Raw genomic sequence first — 24,409 nt, 5'->3', positions numbered from 1 at the left:
CGACAAAATCGTCCATTGAGCAATTCCCAAACATCGTGCAATCCCATAAATAAATTCAAGCACTTAGATTTTTTAATGGGTGCGGTTTGTATCAAGCCTAGGCTCTAAACAATCAAATTAAAGCCTACCTCCAAATAGCATCTGGAAATGTGGTTTCAATATTGGAAATCTTTGTGATAACTTTAAAATATATTTTCATATTTATTTATGAAGTTCAAAGCTTCAAAAATAGTATAGATCGTAGTATCTATGATATCTTAAAAATTGTACGTTACAAAATACACTATTTTTAAAACTTACGATCCATTTTTTTCTTATGTTCATGCACCTTAATGTTGAAATGATCAATTTGAAGACATTTGAGCATCAAAACAACATCTTCTAATAAAATATTTGAGGTAGGTTCAAATTTGATTGTTTGGAGTCTCGACTCTATATAAAATTTTTGCCTTTTTTTTATTTATGTATTAGTATATGAATCATTTTAGGATCTTAAATTTTGCGAGTATAACTCTTCAATTATAGAAGTATTTTTTTTTGTTTTCAAATTGAGCTTTCTATGTATTAAAAAAATAATATCCGAGGATTAAAAAATCATTATATTTCTTAAAAGTGAGATCTAAGTGTGAAAAAAATCAAAATTTAATTTTTATAAAATAATCATTTTTTGTTTTTAAGTAGTTATCAAAATTTCAAACCAAAAAAAAAAAAAATTCCAATAGTTAGAGAATAAATAGACAACATGCTCTTGCATAGTATAGTAAATATGCTTTTTAAATATTGAATATAATGATAATATTTATCTTTTCGTACAATATGACCACAATTACATACAACCATTCTAAGTAAAATATAAAAGCTTAGATGTGTCACAAAGTTTAAAATGAAGTTGAAACTACTAAAATAAATGGAGCCACACAATTCCATATCTAATAGTCAATATCTAATAGTCAAGATTAAATGTGACCACTTTGTACAAAGATAAATCATCTCCATCCATACTTTTTTCATTTAAATTAGCAAGAATGAGGGATGAATTGAATTGATAACCACTAAATTTGAAAATAACTTTCAATAAAGTAATAATTTGATAACAACTTTCAATAAAATGAAGGACGGCTAAAAGTAAAAGGTTAATTTCGTGAAGGCCACGCCATGTTTTTATATAGGGATAACAAGAAGCCAACTGTTAGGCCAGATGGGGTAGTGTGAAATTTGATGCTTCTATTTCTCAGAGAGAGGGAGAGGGAGAGAGAGATAGGAAAGAAATGGGTAGGGTGCTATCTGATGCTGCTGGTCCTTAGACAGAGAGAGAAGCTGAGTTTTTGAACGAGTGTGAGAGATTTCATTGGGGTAAGGTGAAATTTAATGCTGTCACTTTAGATAGAGCGAAAGGGTGTCGATGATTCTGTGAAAGAAGGATTAGCTTTCTAACTCTTATATTCACGTTGTTCATGTTTTTTTTGCAGGTTCCAGTCTTTCTCAACCGTAGTTATAGAGGATGGCTCGTCATAATCTCTCGGTTGTGTGCTCAGATGTGCCTATCGGCAGAAATGAATTAGAGAAAAAGGAACAACTTGAACATGGAAGTGAGATCATATACGTGGGAGAGAATTATGGGGCTGAATTCTTCTCACAATTGGGCATCTTCTTGATTGATGCAATACAGTCTTGAGGAGGCCGATGATAAAGTTCCTTTATGTTTTAGAGGACAGGATAGTGGTGGATAGAGATAATATGGTGGTTTACCCCTTGCGATCATGAAATACTGATTCTTTATGAGGGTATGGAGATATAACTCATGCTTCTTGTATTGCTCTATACCTTTAAAAGATAAAATATGTGGTTGATAAGGTGAGCTAATGCGAACGTATGCCCCTTGCGACACGAAGGTTTGCCCTTTGCGATAGGTTTGCCCCTTGCAATACGAGGCTTTGCCTTTGCAACGACCTTCAAACGTATGAAAATATATAATTTGATGTATTGCTTCTTGTAGTGCTCTATTGTCTAAAAACTATGAAAGATAAAATTTATTGCTTCTTGTATGCTTTATTTATGTGATTCATGTAAAAGTTTTTTTTTTTTTCACATTTGATAATGAAATGTACTGAAAAATGTTGTACATTAGTGCACATATATCAGCATCGGACTAAATCACTTAGGCTTGACCAGTAAGATCACAAATTGGTCCCTTAAATGGTAAGTCAAGCGAAAATTGGTTTTAATCGAAAATAAACTATTAATTTTGGTTGGATTGTTTAATTAGTTTTGATTGAAAAATTGTTAAACAGAGCAGTATTTTTTTTTAAGAGTAATAATTTTATAAGACCCTCTTCCATGTATGTGTGTAGGATCTCAAATGATCATTATTAAAATTGGTACGGATTTATAAAAAAATTATCACGGGTGTGACATGTTAAATTTAATGATACACATGGACGAAAAAGGGTCCTAAAAAGGTATTTTTTTTAATACATTCTATCTTTAAATTTTTGTATTTTATTTTCTTTTAAAAATTTACTCCAAGCAATTCAATGTTTGGCATTTTCATCGACGCTACCGGAGTTTGAATTCTCCAAATTTTTGTTTTCTTCTAATTATTATTATTTGGTGATGTATGGCTAGGTGTTTTACGAAATGAGCTTAATCTTTGTGAACCGTCGATTAGGGTTTCTTAGGCTTTTTAAAGAATTGGGGTTTTTGAAATAAGATGAAGATTAAACCTTTTGTTTTGTTAAATCCCAATTGGAAACTAAGAATTCACCGTCCCTGTTTTAGAGCGGAAACTCCAACTCAATTATTCCTTTTTCATGTGGGGTTTCCGTTGCAGTTGCTTTGACAAGAGAGAGAATTCGAGCGAAAAGACGAGGACAAAAGCAAGGCTCTTTTGAAAAAGTTGTTCCTCCATGGAAAAGGCAACACGTTTCAACTTTAACAATTATTGATTATAGATACCAAAAAGAAAGGAAAAATGATAACACAAAAGTTTTATGGAAAAACGTAAGGAGAATTGTTTTATGCGGGCTCTCCAATTTTTTTTTAATAAAATTATTATTTTTAGTTTGTAAAATTTATTCATTTTTTCATATTCATGGTTTCAATGTTAGAGATAATGTATTTTTAAAAATTAAGTCTAAAAATCCATCTCAAAATTAGATTTATTAAGATACCTGTATTTCTCCATGTACAGGCTTGGCCGCATGCTAACTGCATTAAAAAAAAAAAAAAAGGTAAAACCTCACCTGAAAGCCCCATGGTTCCAGGTTGGAAAACTTCAAGTCATCGTCTCGCTATTGATCAACTATAGTTGTGAAAAAAATTAGGATTTCATCCCTTAAAATGTAGTCCTTATTGATCAATTATAGTTGTGAAAAAAATTAAGATTTCATACCATAAAATATAGTCCTCATTGATCAATTATAGTTGTGAAAAAAATTAGGATCTCATACCTTAAAATATAGTCCTATTGAATGAGGTTTCCTTACTCTCACAATATGTGAGTGCTTATAGTATGCTCCTGCAGTGGCAATACTATGCAGTCACGCCCTCTAGCAAAATAGCTACTAGTGAATTTTTTTTTGAGTCCATGTTTGGGATTCATCTGAGCACTAGATGATTATTATCAAATAAAATTATTTGGAATTTTACTTCTAGTAGATCTTGATCTTTCACTCCAAATATTGGATAGTTCCTCTACAATCTTGAGATGTCATTTTTTTGTAGACATCTAGAGATTGGGATCTTTTTATTTTTTTCTTGTTTTTTCTTATTTGTTCCTTAGGTTCTAAAAGATTGCATCCCCAAAAAATTGGTAACTAAAAGATATTGCTAGGATTAGTTTTGACCAAGGGAGTAGATGGATAGTATACTCTCGCGGGAGTATGAAATCTTTGGCATAAGACATATAGGACAAATATGAATTCTCAATTTTTTCGACATCCTTAATTTTCGCTTTTAAGCAAGAACCTTAGGTATTGGTGTCTTTATTTTTATTTAATTGATCATTGTTATTTTAGTACACAAAAATGTAGAGAACTGATGAACTCAACATATACAAAATTTTACACTTCTCTTATTCGGATTCTATAAGAAAAACAGAGAATAGATCAACCGAAGAAAAATAAAACAAAATTGGAAAATAAAACAAAATTGGAAAGTAAAAAAATGGTCATCAAACTAGAGTTTAGTAAGCAACAAGAAGTTCTTCGAGGACTCGTTCCCTAGCCAAGGAATCTGCTCACTATCCTTCCCTATGATTGTGAGCTAAATGCACCTTCATTTGAGCAAGCGGTCCTAAAGTTCATTGAGAGTATTTCTCAATGTGGGGCAAAACCTTTGATCCACTCCGATTCATGTTTTAAGAACGGCCCCTTTTTTAGAGATCTCTCTAAACAAAGCGCTCCAAAACTTTGATGGGCCGGTTTGTCGGACCGTCAACTAGTGTTTTGGCCATTCTAGTCCGCAGTAAAATCGAGTTTGATTGAAAAATGATCAAAATTAATGTTTGATTGGTTTTTAACGAGGGGTAAAAATCGAGTTTGATTGAAAAATAATCAAAATTAATGTTTGACTGGTTTTTAACGAGTAGAATCAACTGTCTTTGAACGGTCAGATCAGTTAATGAAGGTAGGCATTTATTTTTTTAATATTTTTATATTCTTGAAACACTATTCCCATTTTTTTCATTTTTCTAAAAGTGCCGAGTTTGAACTTGTCCCTTCGGTTTAGGTGGTTTGCCTTTCTGCTGTAGAACGGATAAGGGCCTGAGTGGCATGCATCTTAGGTTCCAATTTGGTGGCGAATTATGATCTTCTTGTAGAAGAAACAATGTTGGCTCTCCATTTTAATCATGAATGCATCAAGAAGATTCTCAGCATCATATGCCATCTATCTTCCTTGCTCCCCAAAGCTATCTGCACTTTCTTGTTTGTGTCCTCCATGAAGACAAACATGGTTTTAAGCTTATCTAAGAGCCTAACAATATGGTCATGTGCTACAGAGAGTAGTCATACTTCTTGTGTTAGTACCAGTGCTATTCTTGATCCAAATCATCGATTCGGATGTGTAAATGATCAGGATTTAACCTGTTCTGGGTTGGTAGGTCCCAATCCAGATTCTCTTTGAAATCCCCTTTTTCATTTTTTTTTCTCTTTTTTCTTTAAGCTTATCAAATGTTATATTTGATCCCCGCTAAATTCCCACCCCATAAATATCTTTATATTTATATTTATTTTATTTTATTTCGATCATCGATCGAGACGATCTGAGAATGATCCGGATCACTGATCTTGCTGATCAGAATGAGGTTCATGGGTGGAGTATCCACCTCATCAATCCGTGTTTGAAAACATTGGTTAGTACTATATCCACCTTTTGCAGTAAGAATAGCATTGCACCATTATAGCCCTGTCTCTCCGGTTTCCCATTGTTAGCGGTTGTTTGAATCGCATGGTAATGTCTGTTTTTATTGGAAACGGTGTCCCAATGACATAACAATTTGACGGAGGGCAAGGAGGTGTTGAAAGGCTTGAGGAAGCGAATTGAGTTTTAGGCATACTTCAATTTGTAGGTAAGAAAGGCAAGGGAAGGATCCCTTCCAACTATCTCCTCCCCGTAATCAAACCTTTGGATAACGAGTACTGTGAGTGAGGGAAACGATCCTCTATGACAAGCTCCAATTCTTTGACCTATGTATGCACCAGCAAGCAAGCAGGTAGAGGTAGGATAGGTTAGGAAGGGATTGGAGAGCAACAATGGGGTCATCACTTAACCTACTATTCAGCAACGTTAACTTGGTGAGGCGACTGTGGGATAAAACATCACCAGGAATACTTTGCAGCCGCATTTCTGATCGAGCGACAATAGAGATGGAGGAAGCTGCAAAATTCGTGGTGCTTCATAACCACTCATAGGAACCAAAATGGACAAAGTTGTGAGTTGGGACATCTTGTTTATTGAGGCATTAAATAATTCTTAGTACTTGGGTTCCATCTCCCATTTGATTTTTAACTTGCGGAGTCTGCTGAGGTGAACGACTTCTTTAACCAGAAGCACATCCTTTAGTTTATAAGACCGAGAGTGCGTAAATTTTGCAGGCTTTTGATTGCTTTGGGTTGCACACTATTCTCTCCATAGCCACAAATTACATTTGCGTACTGCAGTTCTTGCAACTTGGGTAACTTTTCAGGAAGCTTTATTTCTACTGCTACTACAGATACGAATCTCTTATGTATGCCAATGTACCTCAAATGCACTGATACATCTCTCAATTCAATCTGTTGCCGACTAACACTCCGGAAAACATCCACATGCAATACTCTCAAATTCCTCAAGTGATAAGTTAGTGGTTTCAGATACGAGAGCGTTTCTTCTTCACTGTATGAAAATCACAAGACAGAACGAACCCTTAGATAATCTCTGTTCTGAAGAATTTTCCAAGGATTACCGACAATAAAAAAAAGACGAGCTCCTTGGGAGGGGTCGAAGTCACCCACCCCACCATAGAATTCACCCGATAGCTCTTCCTTAGCAATGGGGATTGCAAACTCCTGTACGACATCATGAACTCTGCAGGAAGAGATATGTCTAACTCTAAATTGGTCACCAACTAGCAGCATGCTTTGTCAATCAGCTCTTTTAAAGTACTCTGCAGTGACATCCTCTATGACTTTCCCATCCTTGTTTTCAACGAACCCTTGGGCAACCCATAGTCTTAAAAGTTTGTTCTTTTTAATTAAATGATCCTCTGGAAATAAACAACAATACAAGAGACATGACATGAGATGTAGAGGAAGATCATTGTAACTAAGTGAAACGACACGAGAGACTTTACCACCACCTTCACGGACTTCCCATCCTGAATCCTTTTCCATTCAGTAGGTGTTAATGGCTTCTTTGACATGATGCCTCCCATGACGACGATAGCCAGGGGGAGGCCATCGCATCTTGATGCAAGGTTTTTTACCAAATCTTCAAGCTCATTGGGACACCTTCCTCCTGTCGTATTTCGAAATGCCTTCTTATAGAAAAGATCAAAAGCTTCAATTTCCTTCAGTGGCTCAACAAAGTGGATGTGTTACTCCATGTCTACCATGGTGGCAACACGGTTATCACGTGTTGAGATTATTATCCTACTTTGTTGGCAAAGCTGAATTGATGAGATTCCATACTCCGCTATGCCAAACATCATTGAAAACTACCAGAAAACTTCTCTCCTTTACATGATCGTTGATGTCGTTCAGTAGTTGGGATTGAACTTCTCTCTTAGTTCATTTGAGCTCCCTTCCCCACTTCTTTTCCCACAAAATTATTTGAAAATACATTCTAGTATGTCGCAATCCTAAAAGATTGCGACACACAGTGATCCATGCACAACAGGAAAACTGCTCTTCATGGAATTATAAATTCCTTTTTCGAGAGTGGTTTTCCCAACTCCACCCATACCTACCAATGAAAGCACTCGACGCTTTGGGTTTTGATTAAATAACCAAGAAGTTAATTCACTTACGGCTGTCGATCGCCGTGATGTCATCTTCCTCCATAGAAGAAAAAGTGAGACGTGGATCTTGCCAATGTTCTATTGAATCATTTGAGGACGTCCCTTCCTCTTGTTTGGCTTCCAATTGGTACCTTGACCTCCCATCAGAAATTTCTTGAACCCTCCTCCTAATGCTCTGTATCTCAGTTGCAAACTTATGACGGACTTTCAATTTCTCAGCAAAATTCAAGCAACGATTTTGTCCGCCATGTTGCTGTAAATTCTTCATCTGAATGATGAACTCATCAAGGATATCATCCGCATCGTAGGAAACCTCTCTGACACGTCTCACCCAATCTTTGAGTTCCTCATCTGTCACTTTTCTTTTATCAGCACTTTGCAGGAACCCTTTCATTCTCTGGAGCACATCTCCAATCCAAACAGAATCTTTAGGCACTCCGAAGAGCAACTGACTTTCGTTTATGATAAAATTATTCAATCTCTCTAAGAGAAATGTGGCAACAGCCTCTGCCATTGCTTTGCTCCTCAGAAACCAGACTCTCAAGTGCTAGTGGCTAGCTTTTGCGTGTTTGCAATGAGAGGAATTTATACTGTGAGAGATCTATATGGTTGTATTGGCCCATTTTTTTTTTTTGTTTGGGAAGCAAAGAATGTGAAGGTGGCTATGCACACTACATTCTACAAAAGTCTTATGAAAGGGAAAATGGACATTCATTTAGACTGTTGCATTCCTAGTGCATGGAATTATTAACAATTGTAATTATGGAAAAAGTTTATATGAGGATACAACCTTATAATGTAGAATTAACAGTCCATTTTCATATGTTTATAAATTTACGTGATTTTAACGATATTTGAAATTTAAAATTTCATAATTAGATATAAAAATAGATTTTGAGATAATCTTAAGAACATTTTACATCAAAATCATATACCATGATAAAATTTGACGGTGGGATGCATCCGTATGCCAACTGCACCCATTGCATTATTGAGATAAAGAAAGAGACCAGTCCCTTACACGCCAATGCGTTAGTGGATGGCGTCAGTGTACAACAGTGGAAACATTGCATTAATGGATGCGAATATAAGGCCAAATTCAAATGCATTATACAAGGTAGGGTCCAAGAAATAAAGATCCTTTTGGATCTTTATTTTTGTGTAAGCGGATCAAATTCGAAGGACATATTGTGGAAAATTTTGGGCCAAGCAAGGAGAGATGAAGCCTTTTCCTGATTTGTGGGCTCTCCTTTGCGATTCCTTGAATTTGGGCCGCTTATTTAAAAAATTAAAATCCAAAAATGTCTTTATTTATTGGGCCCTACCTCGTATAAGGGTGTCGTTTGCATACTACTCCAGCCCAAAACAATCAAAGTAAGGCACACTTACAAATAGTGGCGAAATATGTTGTTTCAGAATTAGAAATCTTCGTGAATCTTTTCATATCTAATTATAAATTTAAAGATTTAAATATACTATAACGAGCATATCTATGAACACTTCAAAATATTAAAAAATTGATAGTATAGATAATACATTGCAAGATATACTTTTTTTTAAGACCTGAAATATATTTGTTCTCATGTCCATATAGATTAAGATCGAGATAATCAAAATGAGGGTTTTGCAGCATCGAAACAATTTATTCTTGTAAATTTTTGCGGTGTGCTTTAGTTTGATTGTTTAGAGCCGCACCCTTATATAAACTTTTTCTTTATTTAAATTAGCAAAAATGAGTGATGAGCTAAATTGAGGACCACTAAATTTGAAACAGCTTTCAATAAAGTAATAGTTTGCCAATGATTTCAATAAAGTGATGGACAGCTACATAAAGAGTAAATTCTCAGCAACTTCGTGAAGGCCACGCCATGTTTTTATACAGGGATAACAAGCCAATTGTGAGAGGAGAGAGGGTAGTGTGAAGTTTGATGCTCCTATTTTTCAGAGAGAGGGGTAGAGAGAGAGAGAGAGAGGAAAGAAATGGGTAGGGCGCAATCTGATGCTGCTAGTTCTTAGACAGAGAAAAGCTGAGTTTTTCAACGAGTGTGAGAGATTTCATTGCGGTAAGGTGAAATTTGATGCTCTCAATTTAGAGAGAGAGAGAGAGAAAGAGAGAGAGAGGGTGGGGTTGCGTTTTTTCAAAAGAGTATGAGTTCTTCAGGGTGTGGATGCCTGTAAATGAAATATTAGCTTTCTAATTCTTATATGCACGTTGCTCATCTTTTGTTTGCGGGTTCAAGTCTTTCTCGACCAGTTATAGAATATGGCTCATCTGAATCTCTTGGTTGTGTGCTCAGATCGGCATTTCGACAAAAAAAAACTTGAGAATAAGGAACATCTTGAACATGGAAGTGAGATCATATACATGAGAGAGATTTATGAGGTTGAATTCTTCTCACAATTTGAAATTTTCTTGACTGATATAATACAAGTTTGAAGGGTATGATATTAAGGTTTTTCTATGTTTTAGGGGGCTTGAGAGGGGTAGATGGAGATAATGTGATGGTTTACCCCTTGCCGCAACGAAGTACTAGTACGTCTTAAGGAAATGGAGACATAACTAATGTTTCTTATATTGCTCAATACCACTAATATGAAGGTCTGCCATTGTAATGTGAAAGAGCTAATATGAAGGTGGATGTTTGCCCCTTATGATGGGAGGCTTTGTCCCTCGCATTAACCTCCATCACAAAAAACAATGTAATTATCATATATGCTTCTTGTATTGCTTTACTGTATATTGGATTGTCAAAGTGAAGTTTTATTGCTTCTTGTATCATTTATTTATGAGATTCATCTAATGGAAAGCTTTTATTTTCTACCACTTTTTACATTTGATATTGAAGGATCTTAAAGAATGTTGTAGTTTAATGCACATATATAAGGACCGGATTAAATCGTGTGGCTTGTTTGGTCATATCACAAACTGGTCCCTTATGCGGTCAAGTCAAGCGAAAATTAGGTTTAGTAAAAAATCGATTAAAACCAGTGTTTAAAAAAACATCGAGTCGAACCGGACTCGCCCAGTTCAACTCGGGAATCGCCATGAACGGATCGAATCGACGAAAAAAATGGGAATCGTCCGGTTCTAAAGAGAACCGGACGATTCTGTACAGTGACTCGTCGATTCACTGTACGGAATCGGCGAGTCCGTACAGTGAATCGGCGAGTCCCGTACAGATTTTATTTATTTATTTATTTATTTATTTATTTTTATTTTTTATTTTTTTTATTTTTTTTTGTAATCCATGATAGATTTTTTTGTAATACTTGATCGATTTTTTTGTAATCCATGATCGAATTGTTTTTTTTTTTTGTAATCCATGATCGAATTGTTTTTTTTTTTTTGTAATCCATGATCGAATTTTTTGTTTTTTGTTTTTTTTTTGTAGCCCATGATAGAATTTTTTGTAATCCATTATCGAATTTTTTGTAATCCATGATCGAAATGTTTGTTTTTTTTTCTTGTAATCCATGATCGAATTTTTTGTTTTTTTTTTTTTTTTTTGTAACCCATGATAGAATTTTTTGTAATCCATGATCGAATGTTTTGTAATACATGATCGAAATGTTTGTTTTTTTTTTGTAATCCATGATCGAAATGTTTGTTTTTTTTTTTGTAATCCATGATCGAATTTTTTGTTTTTTGTTTTTTTTGTAACCCACGATAGAGTTTTTTGTAATCCATGATTGAATTTTTTGTAATCCATGATTGAATTGTTTTTTTCTTTTTTTGTAATCCACGATTGAATTTTTTGTTTTTTTTGTTTGTTTTTTTTTGTAATCCATGATCGAATTTTATGTAATCCATGATCGAATTTTATGTAATCCATGCTCGAATTTTTTGTAATCCATGATTGAATTTTTTGAAAATTTGTGATTTTTTTTTTTTAATCCATGATCGAATTTTTTTTTGTAATCCATGATAGAATTTTTTGAAAATTTGTGATTTTTTTTTTTAATCCATGATCGATTTTTTTGAAAATTTGTTTTTTTTTTTTTTTAATCCATATTATTCAAAGAGAAAATGAGAGAGATGATGATTCTGAGGCCACCCTATCCCAGCTATATTATTCACATATCGAGTCCCAACAGCAACAGTGTAGGAATGAACACGACAGTGCAGGTGAGCATGAAGGATGGACAATCTTCGGGGATTTTAGATTGGGAACACAACAAAACACTAACACTTAGGGATTTGGGAATAGTCAGACGCCTGCTAATATCGATGATTCGTTTTTAGATCGAATCAATGAATTGTTAAACGAATTCAATCAATGGCATCAGCGCGACCAAGAAGAACAATAACGTCGTCTATCATTTTATTTTTAGATCATATGTTACTAATTTTATGTTTTATTGTAGTCCATGTATGTTGATATACTTATTCCATGATAATTATATGTTTATCCTTTTGTGTGATGTAAATTAAATGCTGAATGACGGTTCATACAGGAAAAGAACATATCAATATTCGCATATTCATTCAAAAACATGAAAATTCTTAATGAACTACCCTCATGTCTTATTGAATTCCTAAAAAACATAATTTATAATGAATTTTAATAATTTTTTCGGATTTTTTTTAAGCTTTATTCTGACCGATTCACCCGATTCCCGATCCGGATCGCCGATTCGACGATCCGAATCGCCGATTTGTCGATCCGGATCGATTTTTTGGAAGCCCGATCCTGGTCACTGATCCGGTTTTTAAACCATTGATTAAAACTATCATTTGATCGATTTTGGTTGGATCGTTTGGCTAGCTTTGATGGAAGAACTTGTAAAATAGAGGGGAATTTTTTTTTTTTTTTTGTCGTATAAACTAGCATTGTAGATTTTTTTATATTATTATTATTTTTATTTTTAAAATTTGGTCCGAACAATTTTACTGTAACAATCAAGCCAGTTTAGCAAGACCAAAAACTCGCTCTGGTTCAATACCGAGTCCTATCCAAAGAGCACCACTCATGTTCCCAATCTCATTCTGGTAATGGTATTCGTTTGCCATTTTCACTTTGAATTCTCCAAAATTGGTGTTTTCTTTTAATCATTATTATTGGGTGAAGCATGGTTTGGTGTTGTACAAAATGAACTTGTTCTTTGCGAACCCTCGATTAGGGTTTCTTAGACTTGGAGACTAAGTTTTAGAGAAGTCAACTATTCATTATTCCTGTGGGGTTTTGATTGATAGAAAGGTAAGGACGAAAGCAAAGCTTATCTGAAATAGTCCTTCTTCCATGGGAAAAGTCATACGTTCGACTTTAACAATTTATAGACTATTGATATGAACAAGAAACGAAGAGTATAAAATAAGGTCCGAAAAGAAATAAAGCCTCACCTCAAAACTCGTTTAAAATTATAGTTCCCATAAAACTTCAAATCGATCGGTCACCATTGATCATTAGTTGTAAAAAAAAAAAAGTTTCTACACCCTAAAATTAGTGTATATTTGAACAAATTATCTAGACGGTCCATTTTCAAGTGTTCATCCATCAATAAGATCTATACCATTTTTTAAAGCTACAAATTTAATATTCAACAATAGAAATAGATTTTAAAACTATCTTACGGATTTCTTATATCTTAAGTTTTTTTTGGATAAGATTTTGGGGAGAGACTTTTTTTTTTTTTTTTTTTTCCATAATGCCTAGACTTCATGAAAATAGTATCAGAAAGAAAATGGATATCAAACCTTAAAAATAATGTATCTTATAATATGCTATTTGAAATATATATTTTCAAGTATTTATAGATCCATCGAATTTGCTCCGGTGATTTAGAACTACAAATTTCGTAATCAAAGGCAATAATAGATTTTCTTGCGCTCATTAGGATTTCCTCCGAAGAGGTCACGATGGGCCATATTTTTGTAGCAAGGAAAAAGCATGGACACCTCCCATACCCAACTTTCTAGACATCATCCTCCCCCCACCCTCTCCTCAATATTTTTGATACCACTAATTACCCTATAATTGTTTTTTTTCCATTCATCCCATTGAGGAAAAAAAAAAATTTATAACAAAAATGCCCCATATTAAATCCACATTTTTAGACCTTTTTCCTCTCTAAGGACAGAGAGATGTGTGTGCCGGACTGGCTTTAATAGTGATTGCTTTATAATGAAGCTAGTTAGGCAAAATATGTACCTGATTGACTTGATTGGGAACAAGTAGTCAGTTAGACATACTGTGCACTGGACCGGCTTCAATAGAAATAAAAAACCGATCAATGTGCCGGATTGGCTTGAGAAACACAGGTTTAGAGGGTGACATATTTTTGTCATAAAAAAGTAACTTGTTTAGTGTTTTCATATTTTCATACCTAAATAAATAGAGCACCGCTCTTCCACAAATTAACGTTAAATGTTCGGATAGTGCTTTCCTAGAAACCACGGAAACCACCAGCTTCAAAAAAAAAAAAATAACGCCAAAAATCGTTAGCAAAACTTCTTTCCCACCAAACAACATTGCGGAAAAATTAGATCAACTTCATTGCGTTAAAGTTTCTACAAAAACACCCTTAGTTTTAATAGTACACTCAATATTTTATTTGCTATTTTTCTTTGTATTGAACCCTGGGTGAATTTTGGGTGACTGACGAAAATGCTACTAAGGCAAACATGTGAAAATTAGTCTAAGGTTAGTTTGGCAAAACATCAAACGAAAAAAAAAACAAAAAAGCTTCAAACAAATATAGACTTTATCAACGAAAGCAAAAATAAATCTCTATTAATTCTATTTTTAATATTTAACCTTAATAAATAAAAATAAAAAAGTCTACCCAACCTCTAAAATTAAACAAAAAAAATTTTAGAATCCGAATTTTTGATCTGCATCATTCTCCTCTGGTTGGAAAAAACTCGATCTCGAGTTTTAAAATGTGCTAAAATAAACATTGTATTTATACCGCAACCTTCTTCAACTTGAATTTTGCAAACACGATCCTGCGACCTTTGTGTTATTGCATTGAACAAACTATAATGATTGTACTTAGAAAATGAGAAACCCTCGAGGAGCCACATGCAATATCTGAAATCGCTCAAGCTTCGCCTTGGGTTACACCACAAATGCATTGGTTTCTTCGCCCTATATCTCCATAGGCTCGATCTCATCAGTTTCTTCATCATACATCTCCATAGGCTCGATCTCTTCTAGGATCAAGTCATCTTGATTCACCACCTCTCCATCGATAAGAAAATTAGATATCATTGCTGCCCCAAAGATAATTTCTTTCCTGTCATCTTGTTTTTCATAAAAAACTCTCCATCGATAAGAAAATTAGATATCATTGCTGCCTCAAGGATAATTTCTTTCATGTCATCTTGTTCTTCATAAAAAACAAGAACTGCATCAAAGATGTACCTGTGACATCCAAGAATGATGATTGCAATTGAAGATCCAAAACTACACGTTATTCATTTTCAACTGGTTTTTCATCAAAATTAGGTAGATCAATTTTCCGACTATGAGGAAATAGATCATTCTCCCGACCCTGAGGTTCCCAATATAGAGCGTTGGTATGAAACAGGTTCTCGAAAATAGCATCCGACTCATTATTGTCATCATAGTGTGTTGACATTAGGCCTTTTCAAACTTTTGATATCTATCTCAGGGAGAGCTCGGAGGTTTCATTCTTGCTTGATTGGTTGAGTCCCGATGCCCGGCCATATACCTTGTCTACGAGCCATGATGCTAGTTGACGAACACCATGAGCAACAAGAATCGACTACGCTCTAATAGTGTGTTGATGTTAGGCCTTCTCAAACTTTTGATATCTATCTCAAGGAGAGCTCGTAGGTTTCGTTCTCGCTAGATGGGTTAAGTCCAGATGCCCGGCCACAGACATTTTCCATGAGCCATGATGCCAATCAACAAACACCACAATCAACAAGTGGGTTAAGTCTAGATGCCTTTTCCATGAGCCATGATGCCAATCAACAAACACCACGATCAACAAGAGTGGACTACGCTCTGATACCACCTGATACACTATAAAATTTACCAGTATATTACAATGGAAAAGATAACTATGTTTAAGAGGGAGAAAAAAAAAATCGTGAAGAAAATCGCATGAAAAAAAAACAAAACACGGATACGAGTATTCCGACGTAGGCCTACAAGCAAAAGAGAAGAATAAACACCCATCAAGGATTCTCTCTCTTACCCTACACGATCTCAAAAATCAAATTTTCATTCGTAAAATTCATCCTTTGTTTATAATAAACGTTCCACCTTTTATAACCCTATTCAATCGGTCTCATTTCTTTTCCTTCCCATGAGATACATTCAAGTCCACGTGCCTATCGACAACATAGGCACCACCTCTTCAAGTTAAAAAGATAGATAATAATTATCCATAGAAGACGGATGCACTTCTTATCTCAACTAATGATAATAACTATTCATAGGAGTGCCTTTCAAAAAAAACCTAACTCTTACTAAAAAGATTTACTTTTCCTTAAATAAATCCCCATCTAGGAAATACAAGCAATTTCCTAAATTATCTCATTAAGAAAACGGTCCTTATTTCCTAATATGGAAAACATAAACTTTTCTAAAACAGTCATACCAAAATAAAAGGTTCTACTAAAAAAAATACTTCTTGAAACAAAGACTTTATCAACTAAACCAAAAATAAATCTCTATTAATCTTATTTATAATATTTAACCATAATAAAAAACAATAACAAAAATCTAGCCAACCTCTAAAAATAAAATTAACAAAAATAAAATAAAACTTGTGTAGCATTCAAATTTTGATATGCATCTAATGGGGTCTCTACCAGTGGTGGAATAGAACTCAATATCTTATGTTGTAGCGAGCTACCACCCTAACCACTTAGGTTTGAGCCTATTCCAAGAAGTGAGAGATCTTTATCGGTCTTAATCAATATTTTTGTACTATGCTTGCAGCAAGGTTTCCTATAACATGCTAGTACTTCCTCAACCCGCCAATGTAAAAGATGGACGGTTGGGGATGTGCTAGCAAACTATGAGACCCATCGGGTAGGCCTTTGTGGTGCACGCATTTCTCTTCACAGTTTGTGCTTGCCTTATTTTGAGTAAAGGGTTTTAAGAAAGGGGGACTTTCTATGTGACCTCTACAACATATAAGTTATATGGGACTCCACTTCTTAGCCGTTCGATCTGAATCGATTGGCTACGATTGTTCATACCACAATGTCACACCAAACACTTTTTTATTTTTTATTTTTTTCTACAAAACATTTTTTAATGAAATTTTGAGCGTCCCATCATAAAATTAGGACGAACCTAGAAAAAATAAAAAATAAATATTCCCCATAAAAATAAATGACCAAATACCCCTGAAATTTTGTGGGGTATTCTGGTAATTTTTCATAATGGGAAATAATTATTTTTTATTTTTACATGTGCTCCATTGTCAGATCTATGTATGTCCCAAATTCTGGCTTAAAACTATTTACAGAATAAAAATTAAAAATAAAAAACTCTAAGCCTTCCGATCATGATCTAACGATTAAGAGCTAACTTATGATATTGTAACCCAAGCCATCTCAGCCATCTATTTAGATTGGATGGCTGAGATCATGGGTCAGGGTGGGTTTCCATGGAAACATTTCTCCTATAGGAAAAGATCTTTTCCAAATTCTTTCACGGATTCTAATTGTATGTGCACAACTTTCCGATGAGGGAAAGTATTTGGTAAGGCTGCTACATAATCTCTCATAAAAAGTTGTCCCGGCTATACCTGTCACCAAAACTTCATCACATAAACCGGTCTTGATCTGGAGATTATGCAAATCCATTATCTCCACCACGACGAATATGAGTCTTAAAGAAAAGAAAAGAAAATCAATTTTAAACCTTACAAATGTTCAATCTTCCAACATATTTTTTGAACACTCCATTTCAAGCCTCCATAGAACATGATTTTTTTTAAAAATATCTCAGACTTTTTGGAATCTGTTTAGAGCTCCGAATTTTTCAAAAGATCTTAAAAAAATTGTTTTTTCTTAATAGAACCGATTTAATTCTATTTTTTATCTTTTTTTCTAAAAAACTTCTTTACTTAGAAAAGTGCACAAAAAAAATACAAGCATTATATTCCACAAAAATGTAATCAAACCAATTGTATATCTCAAACTAATAGGTAGAATTAAAGGAAGAGTAATCCAATGAATGTTTTTTATTTTATTTTAAAACCCATAGCATCTTTATATCGAGCAAGAGGTAGATTCAATGATATTAAAGATTTAGGTAGCTAGAAGTTAGATTCAAATTTTCTTAAGCATTTATTTTTATTTATTTATTTTTTATGCATAGAGAAGTTTGATTAATTTCATATCTTATTTTTATCTTTTATTTCATTGGTTATACAACATAGCATTTTGGATGGACCACTATTTTACAAAAAATGATCATATACATACTTTGGTTCACAGTTCTTGTTTTTAATATTGTTGTTGTTTCATTTTATACTACTAATAAATCTACAGTATGTTTTATGTTGTGACAACATAGTAAGTATTGTTGTAGGAGTTATTGAAACTTTCAACAAAAAATTATCAAGTATTACTCTAATGAAACTAGTAAAGCTATAAAGTTATTGTTTAATGGCTTTAATATATCTATACAATAGTTGTAAATCATAATCTTATATTGCGTTAAATTTACATATCCGATTTTTTCACTGTATTTTTTTTAACTAAATCCGAAATATTCACAATTAAATAACTTAACTTATTTTTTTGCGATATGTATTTTTGACCCGAATTTTCCCACTGAATTTTTGAAGCAAAATCGATTTATTTTCGGGCGCCAGGTGCGTTTTTTTGACGCTGGATATGAGTTTTCCAGCTAGGTTTTTAGGTGCAGTTGTATAAACCCATGGGCTTACCAACCTCATCTTTTATTAAATGAAGAATTTTTTTTAGTTATTGAATAAATCAACTTGGTGGGTTGGAAAAATGCGTTTTAGTCTACATCTAAACATAAATTAAGCAAGGAAGCCAATTTGAAAAGTAAAAAAAAATGCCGGCTCCATGATTATTGATTTTCCATTTATTATTTTATAATTAACATGAGAGTTGTTATAGCTGGAGAGATATTCAAAGTACTATATTCGAATGTTCAATACAATTTTATAATGAGTTTTGGGGCAATAAAGCGTTAGTTTAATGTAGAGTCGCATCCATGAGGCCTGCACATGAGTATTTACAAAATCTAAAAGATTGTATGCTCCCGCGGGATCATTTCTACTTCGGAGTCCTAAATTTTTGGGTATGACCTCCTCAACAAAGTGGTCAGGAGAAAACAAAAAAACATGAAATCAACGAAGTCATACACATTTTACGTGCTTTAAAAAAAAAAGCACAAAATTGAATATGTACCCAAACTTTGGAAATCCATGTTTAAGTGTTTATAATCTCAAAGTCTATTATTTTTTTAAGGAAAAAGTTTATGTAGAAATAAGGTGCACCTCAAAATTATAGTAGAAAAGGGTATTCCAAAATTGTAAAACCTTCCAATTGATCATCTTGGCTATGAAATATATGAATATTAAGAAAAAAAAAAGAATTGCAAGATCTAAAAGTAGTGTATTTCGTAACAAGTTACGAGAATTGTCTATTTTTAAGATTTTCAAGTGTTTATAGGTATGTTTGATGTATATTATTTTTAAATTTTAAAGTTTATAATTAAGGTTAAATATAGTTTTTTAAATCATTGTAAAATATCAGACACAAAAACTATATCTTCCGACAAAATTTAGAGGTGCCTTAATTGCCTAGTATCCGGTGGGCACCTTATACAACCCTCACCCTTTGGCAGCCAACTTACAATCGCGGCACCAACGTTTTTATACTCCTTAGTGTTGGGATTGAATTTTTAAAAGGAAAAAGTATATATAAATGTGAGGCTCTAAACAATAAAATTAAGACATACCTAAAAAATTCATTAGAAGATGTTGTTTCAATACTCAAAATTATTCAAATTGATCATCTCAACCTCAAGATGTATGGACATGAAAAAAAATGAGGATTTCAAGTCTGAAAAGAGTGAATCTTGTAATGTATTTTTGGACCATCAATTTTCAAGATTTTCAAATGTTTATAGATCTGCTCGATCTAAACAATTTTTTAAACTTTAAATTTTATAATTAACTATGAAAATAAATTTTCAAGGCTGTCACAAAAGTTTACAGTATTGAAATGACATATTTCGACTCTATTTGAAGGCGCGCCTTACTTGGATGGTTTGGAGCCTCGGTCTTATAGAAATCACACCCTCTTCAGAAAGGGTGAGGTTTAGCCCTGTGCCTCTGAATTTTGGTTCTCAAGAGCAGCGGTTGTAAGTTGACTGACAAAAGGAGAGAGAGAGAGAGAGAGAGAGAGAGAGAGAGATATGGCTGAGGCTGTGGTCACCTATTTGCTCTCCAATTTGGGGGAGTTACTCACAGATAGAGTACAACTCTATTTGGGGTTGGATGAGGAAATTGACTGGATCAAGTGTGAGTTTGAGAGTATACAAGCATTTCTCAGAGATGCCGACCAGAGGGCAGCGAGAGAAGAAAGTGTGAAGGTCTGGATGAAACAAGTAAGAGATGTGGTCTACGATGTCGAAGATGTTCTTGACAAATTCAGCCTGCGAAGCGCGAAGCAACTCCAAGGGAGCTCAAGAAATTGGTTATGTGGTCATGTCGAAAGATTCAAGGGAGTCCAAGAGGTTGCGATCGAGATACGTAAGATCAAAGCTCGTATCGAAGAGATCTCGAAGCGAAGGTTGCGTTACCAATTCCAAATCACACAACAAGAAGCTTCAAGTCCATGGAATAGAAATGGTAATTCTGCTAGCCCTTCATTTCCTCTTGTCCCTGATGTTGATGGTATTGTGGGTCTAGACGAAGATGCAAAATCCATCGAGCGATGGATTTTAGACGTCGATTCTCGACTCACTTTGATTTCCTTTGCTGGAATGGGTGGTATAGGGAAGACCACTCTTGCTAAGAAAGTTTACAATAGTGAGCAAATTAAGAGATCCTTTGAATGCCAAGGTTGGGTCCATGTGTCCCAATCCTTTCATGTGTGGGATCTCTTACAGGAGATGGTAAAAGGAATCATGGGGTCTTCAATTGAGCTTGAGAATATGAACGAAGGGGAACTTGCAAGGAAATTGTATGATCACTTAGAAGATAAGAGATACATCATTGTTCTAGATGATGTATGGGACACAGAAGTATGGGAAAGGGTGAGAATTGCATTACCTGAAGGGCACCAGGGAAGCCGAGTAATCCTCACGACTCGCAAGATGGATGTAGCCACACCAGGTGGCATCACGAACCGGGTTCACGCCCTCCGAGTCTTATCTGATGAAGAAAGTTGGATGCTCTTTTGTAAAAAGGCATTCCAAGCAACTGGTTTTAGAAGTTGTCCTCCAAATTTACAAGGTATTGGGGACAGTATTGTGAAGAAATGCAGGGGCTTGCCGCTCGCCATTGTTGTCATGGGAGCTCTTTTGTCAAGGAAGCCTCCTACAGAGAGAGAATGGCAAAAGGTTCTTGAGAACCATAATTGGGAGACACAAGCTGGTGGCCAAGTACTCCCGGCCTTGTCTTTGAGCTACCAAGATTTACCATTTTACCTCAAGTCCTGTTTCAAGCACTCTGGTATTTTCCCAGAAGATTTTGAGATTCCTAAGACGCGGTTAATTCGACTATGGGTAGCCGAAGGATTCATAGAGGCAAAACATGGGGAAACAATGGAGGATTTGGCTGAGGGTTACCTTGAGGATCTTGTTAGCAGAAGCATGTTACAAGTAGGAAGGTTGAGCTCTACTGGACGCATAAAAACATGTCTAATCCATGATTTACTGCGTGAGCTCTCTGTACATTTTGCCGAGAAGGAGAACTTCTCATGTGTTTGTGAACAAAGAGAATTGAATATTCCCCCAAAGACTCGTCGCATCTCGATGCAACAAGGTTGTGAAAATTTCCCCTTAAACATTAATTCCTTGTACATTCGGTCCCTACTAGTGTTTGGCAAGTGCGAGGGTTCTTCCAAAATTGCAGACCTCTTGGCTCAAGGTACAAAACTTTTGAGGGTTTTGGATCTTGAAGGTCTGCATATCCAGAGCTTGCCAAATGAACTTGGAAACCTTATTCATCTAAGGTACTTGGGTCTAAGGAAGACCAAGATCAAAAAGTTCCCTGATTCACTGAGTAAACTTTCTACATTGCAAACTCTTGATCTTAGGGAAACATACTTGGAACTGATGCCTAGTTCATTATTCAATGCGAAATGTTTGAGGCATCTTCAACTGCCTTATATGGATAAGCAAATGAAAGGGGTCCATGAAATATGCAATACACCAAGCATTCTAACCCTAACAGGGCTATACAGCTCCATTGCTCTCTGTGAAAGGTTGGGCATGTTAACCCAATTGAGAAAATTGGGACTCAATGGAGTCGGAAGAGATCACGAAATGAAGCTATGCAGCTCTCTCAATAAATTAGATGATCTCTACTCCTTGACACTCTACGGAGCCAATGACAAAACGGTGCTTCAATTGAAAGGCTTCTCACCTCCTAGGTTTCTCACGAAGCTGAGCATAGTGGGTGTCCTAGAAAAGCTACCTGAGTGGTCCAATTCCCTTCATTATCTCACCAAGCTCACACTGGTTAAGTCCAAGCTTAGTGACGATCCCTTTGTTACCCTTGAACACTTGCCGGAGTTGCGAATTCTTTCATTGCTTCAAGGTTCATTTGTGGGTAAAGTAATTAAGTGCTCAAATGGGGGGTTCCCAAATCTTCAATCCTTGAAGCTCTGGGGCTTGTCAAAGTTAGAGGTTTGGAAGTTAGAGGTGGGAGCCATTCCATGCCTCACAAGTGTGAGTATTTACAACTGCCCTAATTTCAAAATGCTTCCTGAAGGGTTGCAACAAGTTAGTACATTGAGAGAGTTGCATCTCATAGGTATGCCTGAAAAATTTAAGGCCAAAGTAAGAAACAATAGAAGCCAAGATTGGTACAAAGTCAAGAACATTTCTTCTTTGAATTTCTCTTGAGGATTATTTTATTTTTCTGAAGGAAATCCTTGTAACAGACGCATCATATAATATGCTCTATTGCTTTGTTCTAGCAACTTGCTTGGGTATTTTTATCACAAAATGATGTAATATATAGAGGGAAGTTGCATTACAGGTAGATTTCGAGGTGAGCACAGGCTATAATGTTTTCTTTTCCCCCCTTTAAGGTCTATCTAAATGTTAAGTTGGGACCTGGGAGTGGAACTCAAGACCTTTAGTTTGGGCATCAAGTTTCTAGGGGTATAAAACTATAAATATGTTAGTTTGACCCTGAACAGGACTTGATCTCTAGGTTTCGTGTGCGCTAAGTCGTAGGCCTTAATGTCTGTGTATGTATTTGGGCCGGGTCAACGTTGACTTGAAAATGTCAAGCCTGGACCCAATCCCAGCTGGGTCCAGATCCATTGGAACGCTGACGGATCAATTCACAGGTTTTAATCCGGACTGGGGTTGAGTAAACTTGTCACAAGGTCGACCCAACCCTGTTAACAGACATACTAGTTTCTTTTAGAGAGAAGGCAAATCATGGCCTCTATCCCCTGATATTTGTTCTCTTTGTAATTTTCCCATTTCTTTCTTTTTAACTATATTGTAATGAGCCTTATATATCCATAGGCACATCAAGTAGGGAAACTGCAATGACTAACTTTTCTCATACTTAAATATCATACAAACCTCCACCCATGTACAAATAGGACACATCACAAACATGTACAGCAAAATAAATTGCCCTTATTAATACAGACAGTAAAAAGAACAGATAACACTAGGTATCCTTAATTTATTTAACCACCTCCACAACCTCCACCACCACAACCTCCACCACCACAACCACCTCCTCCACCGCAAGCAGCACTGCGGACGCCACCATCACCACCCCCATCACGTTTATCTTCGTCCTTTACACCATCAGCACATGAGAATATGATCATAGACATTATGGAGATGGATATTGCCAGCATAAAAATAATGAAAAACCCATTAAGAAATAAATAACCTGAAATTTCCTTGCTAAAGAAAACACCAAAAATTGCTCCACTATTATCATCAAGCTCCACTAAGGACCTTGCCATTACAATGGATGGTGGGTTTCTAGCAATCATGGGGAGTTCTTGAATGGCAACTTTATTTATAGTCGTGGAATGGTTAAATCTCATTGGTTTAATTGTGTATAAAAGTTTATTTCATTGTCGATTTATGGTTTATGGGTCAAAAGAGGGAATGTTCCTGGGGAATTCTATGGTATATGGGTCAACAGGGGGAAGGTTCCTGGGGAATTCCATTTATTTTATTAAATCTTTTGCCCGTCTTTGTAAATTATTCTTCCAAGTCTTTCTTTGTAGATGACTTGAGATGTTCCGTCAAAATGTCCTGAATGAATACCCGAGAGAATATATGGAAAATTGTTTCATGCGCGGCGATCGCATTCTACATTTGCGGTCCCCGAGGTATAAATTATGGTGATCCATCTAAAAACAATTGAAATTAATGGTCTAAATTTGTTTTTCATAAAAATATTATTTTTAATTTTAAAAATTATTTATTCATATTCATGATCTCCATGTTAGAGATTATATGTCCTTAAAAATTAAGTAAAAAAAATCCACCTCAAAAATAGATTTTTAAGAGGTGACTCATTTCTACATGGACTCATAAAAACCATGTCCAGGATATATTTTTCACAAAAGATTGCATGCAAAGTGGCGGCAATGGATCTGACTAGACCCAGGACCCAATGGGTAGACCCAACCTCGGGTCCGGGTATGGGTCCAAAGTTTGGATCGGAAGGGTCGGGTCCAGGTCCGACCGGACCGGACCACGTCCCAACTCGAATAACATGACATAG

General features: G+C 35.2%; 2 protein-coding genes and 1 long non-coding RNA gene across 3 annotated transcripts; 2 read left to right on the top strand and 1 right to left on the bottom strand.

Moving 5' to 3' along the window:
• The first annotated feature begins 908 nt into the window (after nt 1-908).
• Nucleotides 909-2,038, top strand: LOC105421679 (uncharacterized). Its single transcript, XR_016042314.1, has 2 exons — nt 909-1,358; nt 1,470-2,038. It is a non-coding gene; the product is annotated as an uncharacterized LOC105421679 (long non-coding RNA).
• A 3,400-nt stretch (nt 2,039-5,438) lies between these two features.
• On the bottom strand, nt 5,439-10,349 carry LOC18447457 (putative disease resistance protein At1g50180). The gene is given in 5 exon segments (XM_088850573.1): nt 5,439-5,894; nt 6,244-6,375; nt 6,625-6,853; nt 6,856-7,076; nt 7,504-10,349. Coding segments are annotated over 5 exon segments (1,323 nt in total). The 5' UTR covers nt 8,013-10,349; the 3' UTR covers nt 5,439-5,662.
• Nucleotides 10,350-20,315: 9,966 nt separating this feature from the next.
• On the top strand, nt 20,316-22,619 carry LOC18447458 (disease resistance protein RPM1). The gene has a single exon (XM_006857555.4). It carries the CDS (start codon nt 20,455-20,457, stop codon nt 22,540-22,542), a length of 2,088 nt encoding a protein of 695 aa, XP_006857617.4. The 5' UTR covers nt 20,316-20,454; the 3' UTR covers nt 22,543-22,619.
• The last annotated feature ends 1,790 nt before the right edge of the window (nt 22,620-24,409 follow it).

The sequence above is a fragment of the Amborella trichopoda genome, chromosome 10 (genome assembly GCF_054954075.1).
Source record: "Amborella trichopoda isolate Santa Cruz 75 chromosome 10, AtrichopodaSantaCruz75HAP2 v2.0, whole genome shotgun sequence".
NCBI classification, from domain to species: Eukaryota; Viridiplantae; Streptophyta; class Magnoliopsida; order Amborellales; family Amborellaceae; genus Amborella; species Amborella trichopoda.
Note: the sequence above shows the minus strand (reverse complement) of the source record. Positions and strands in the feature narration are given on the sequence as shown.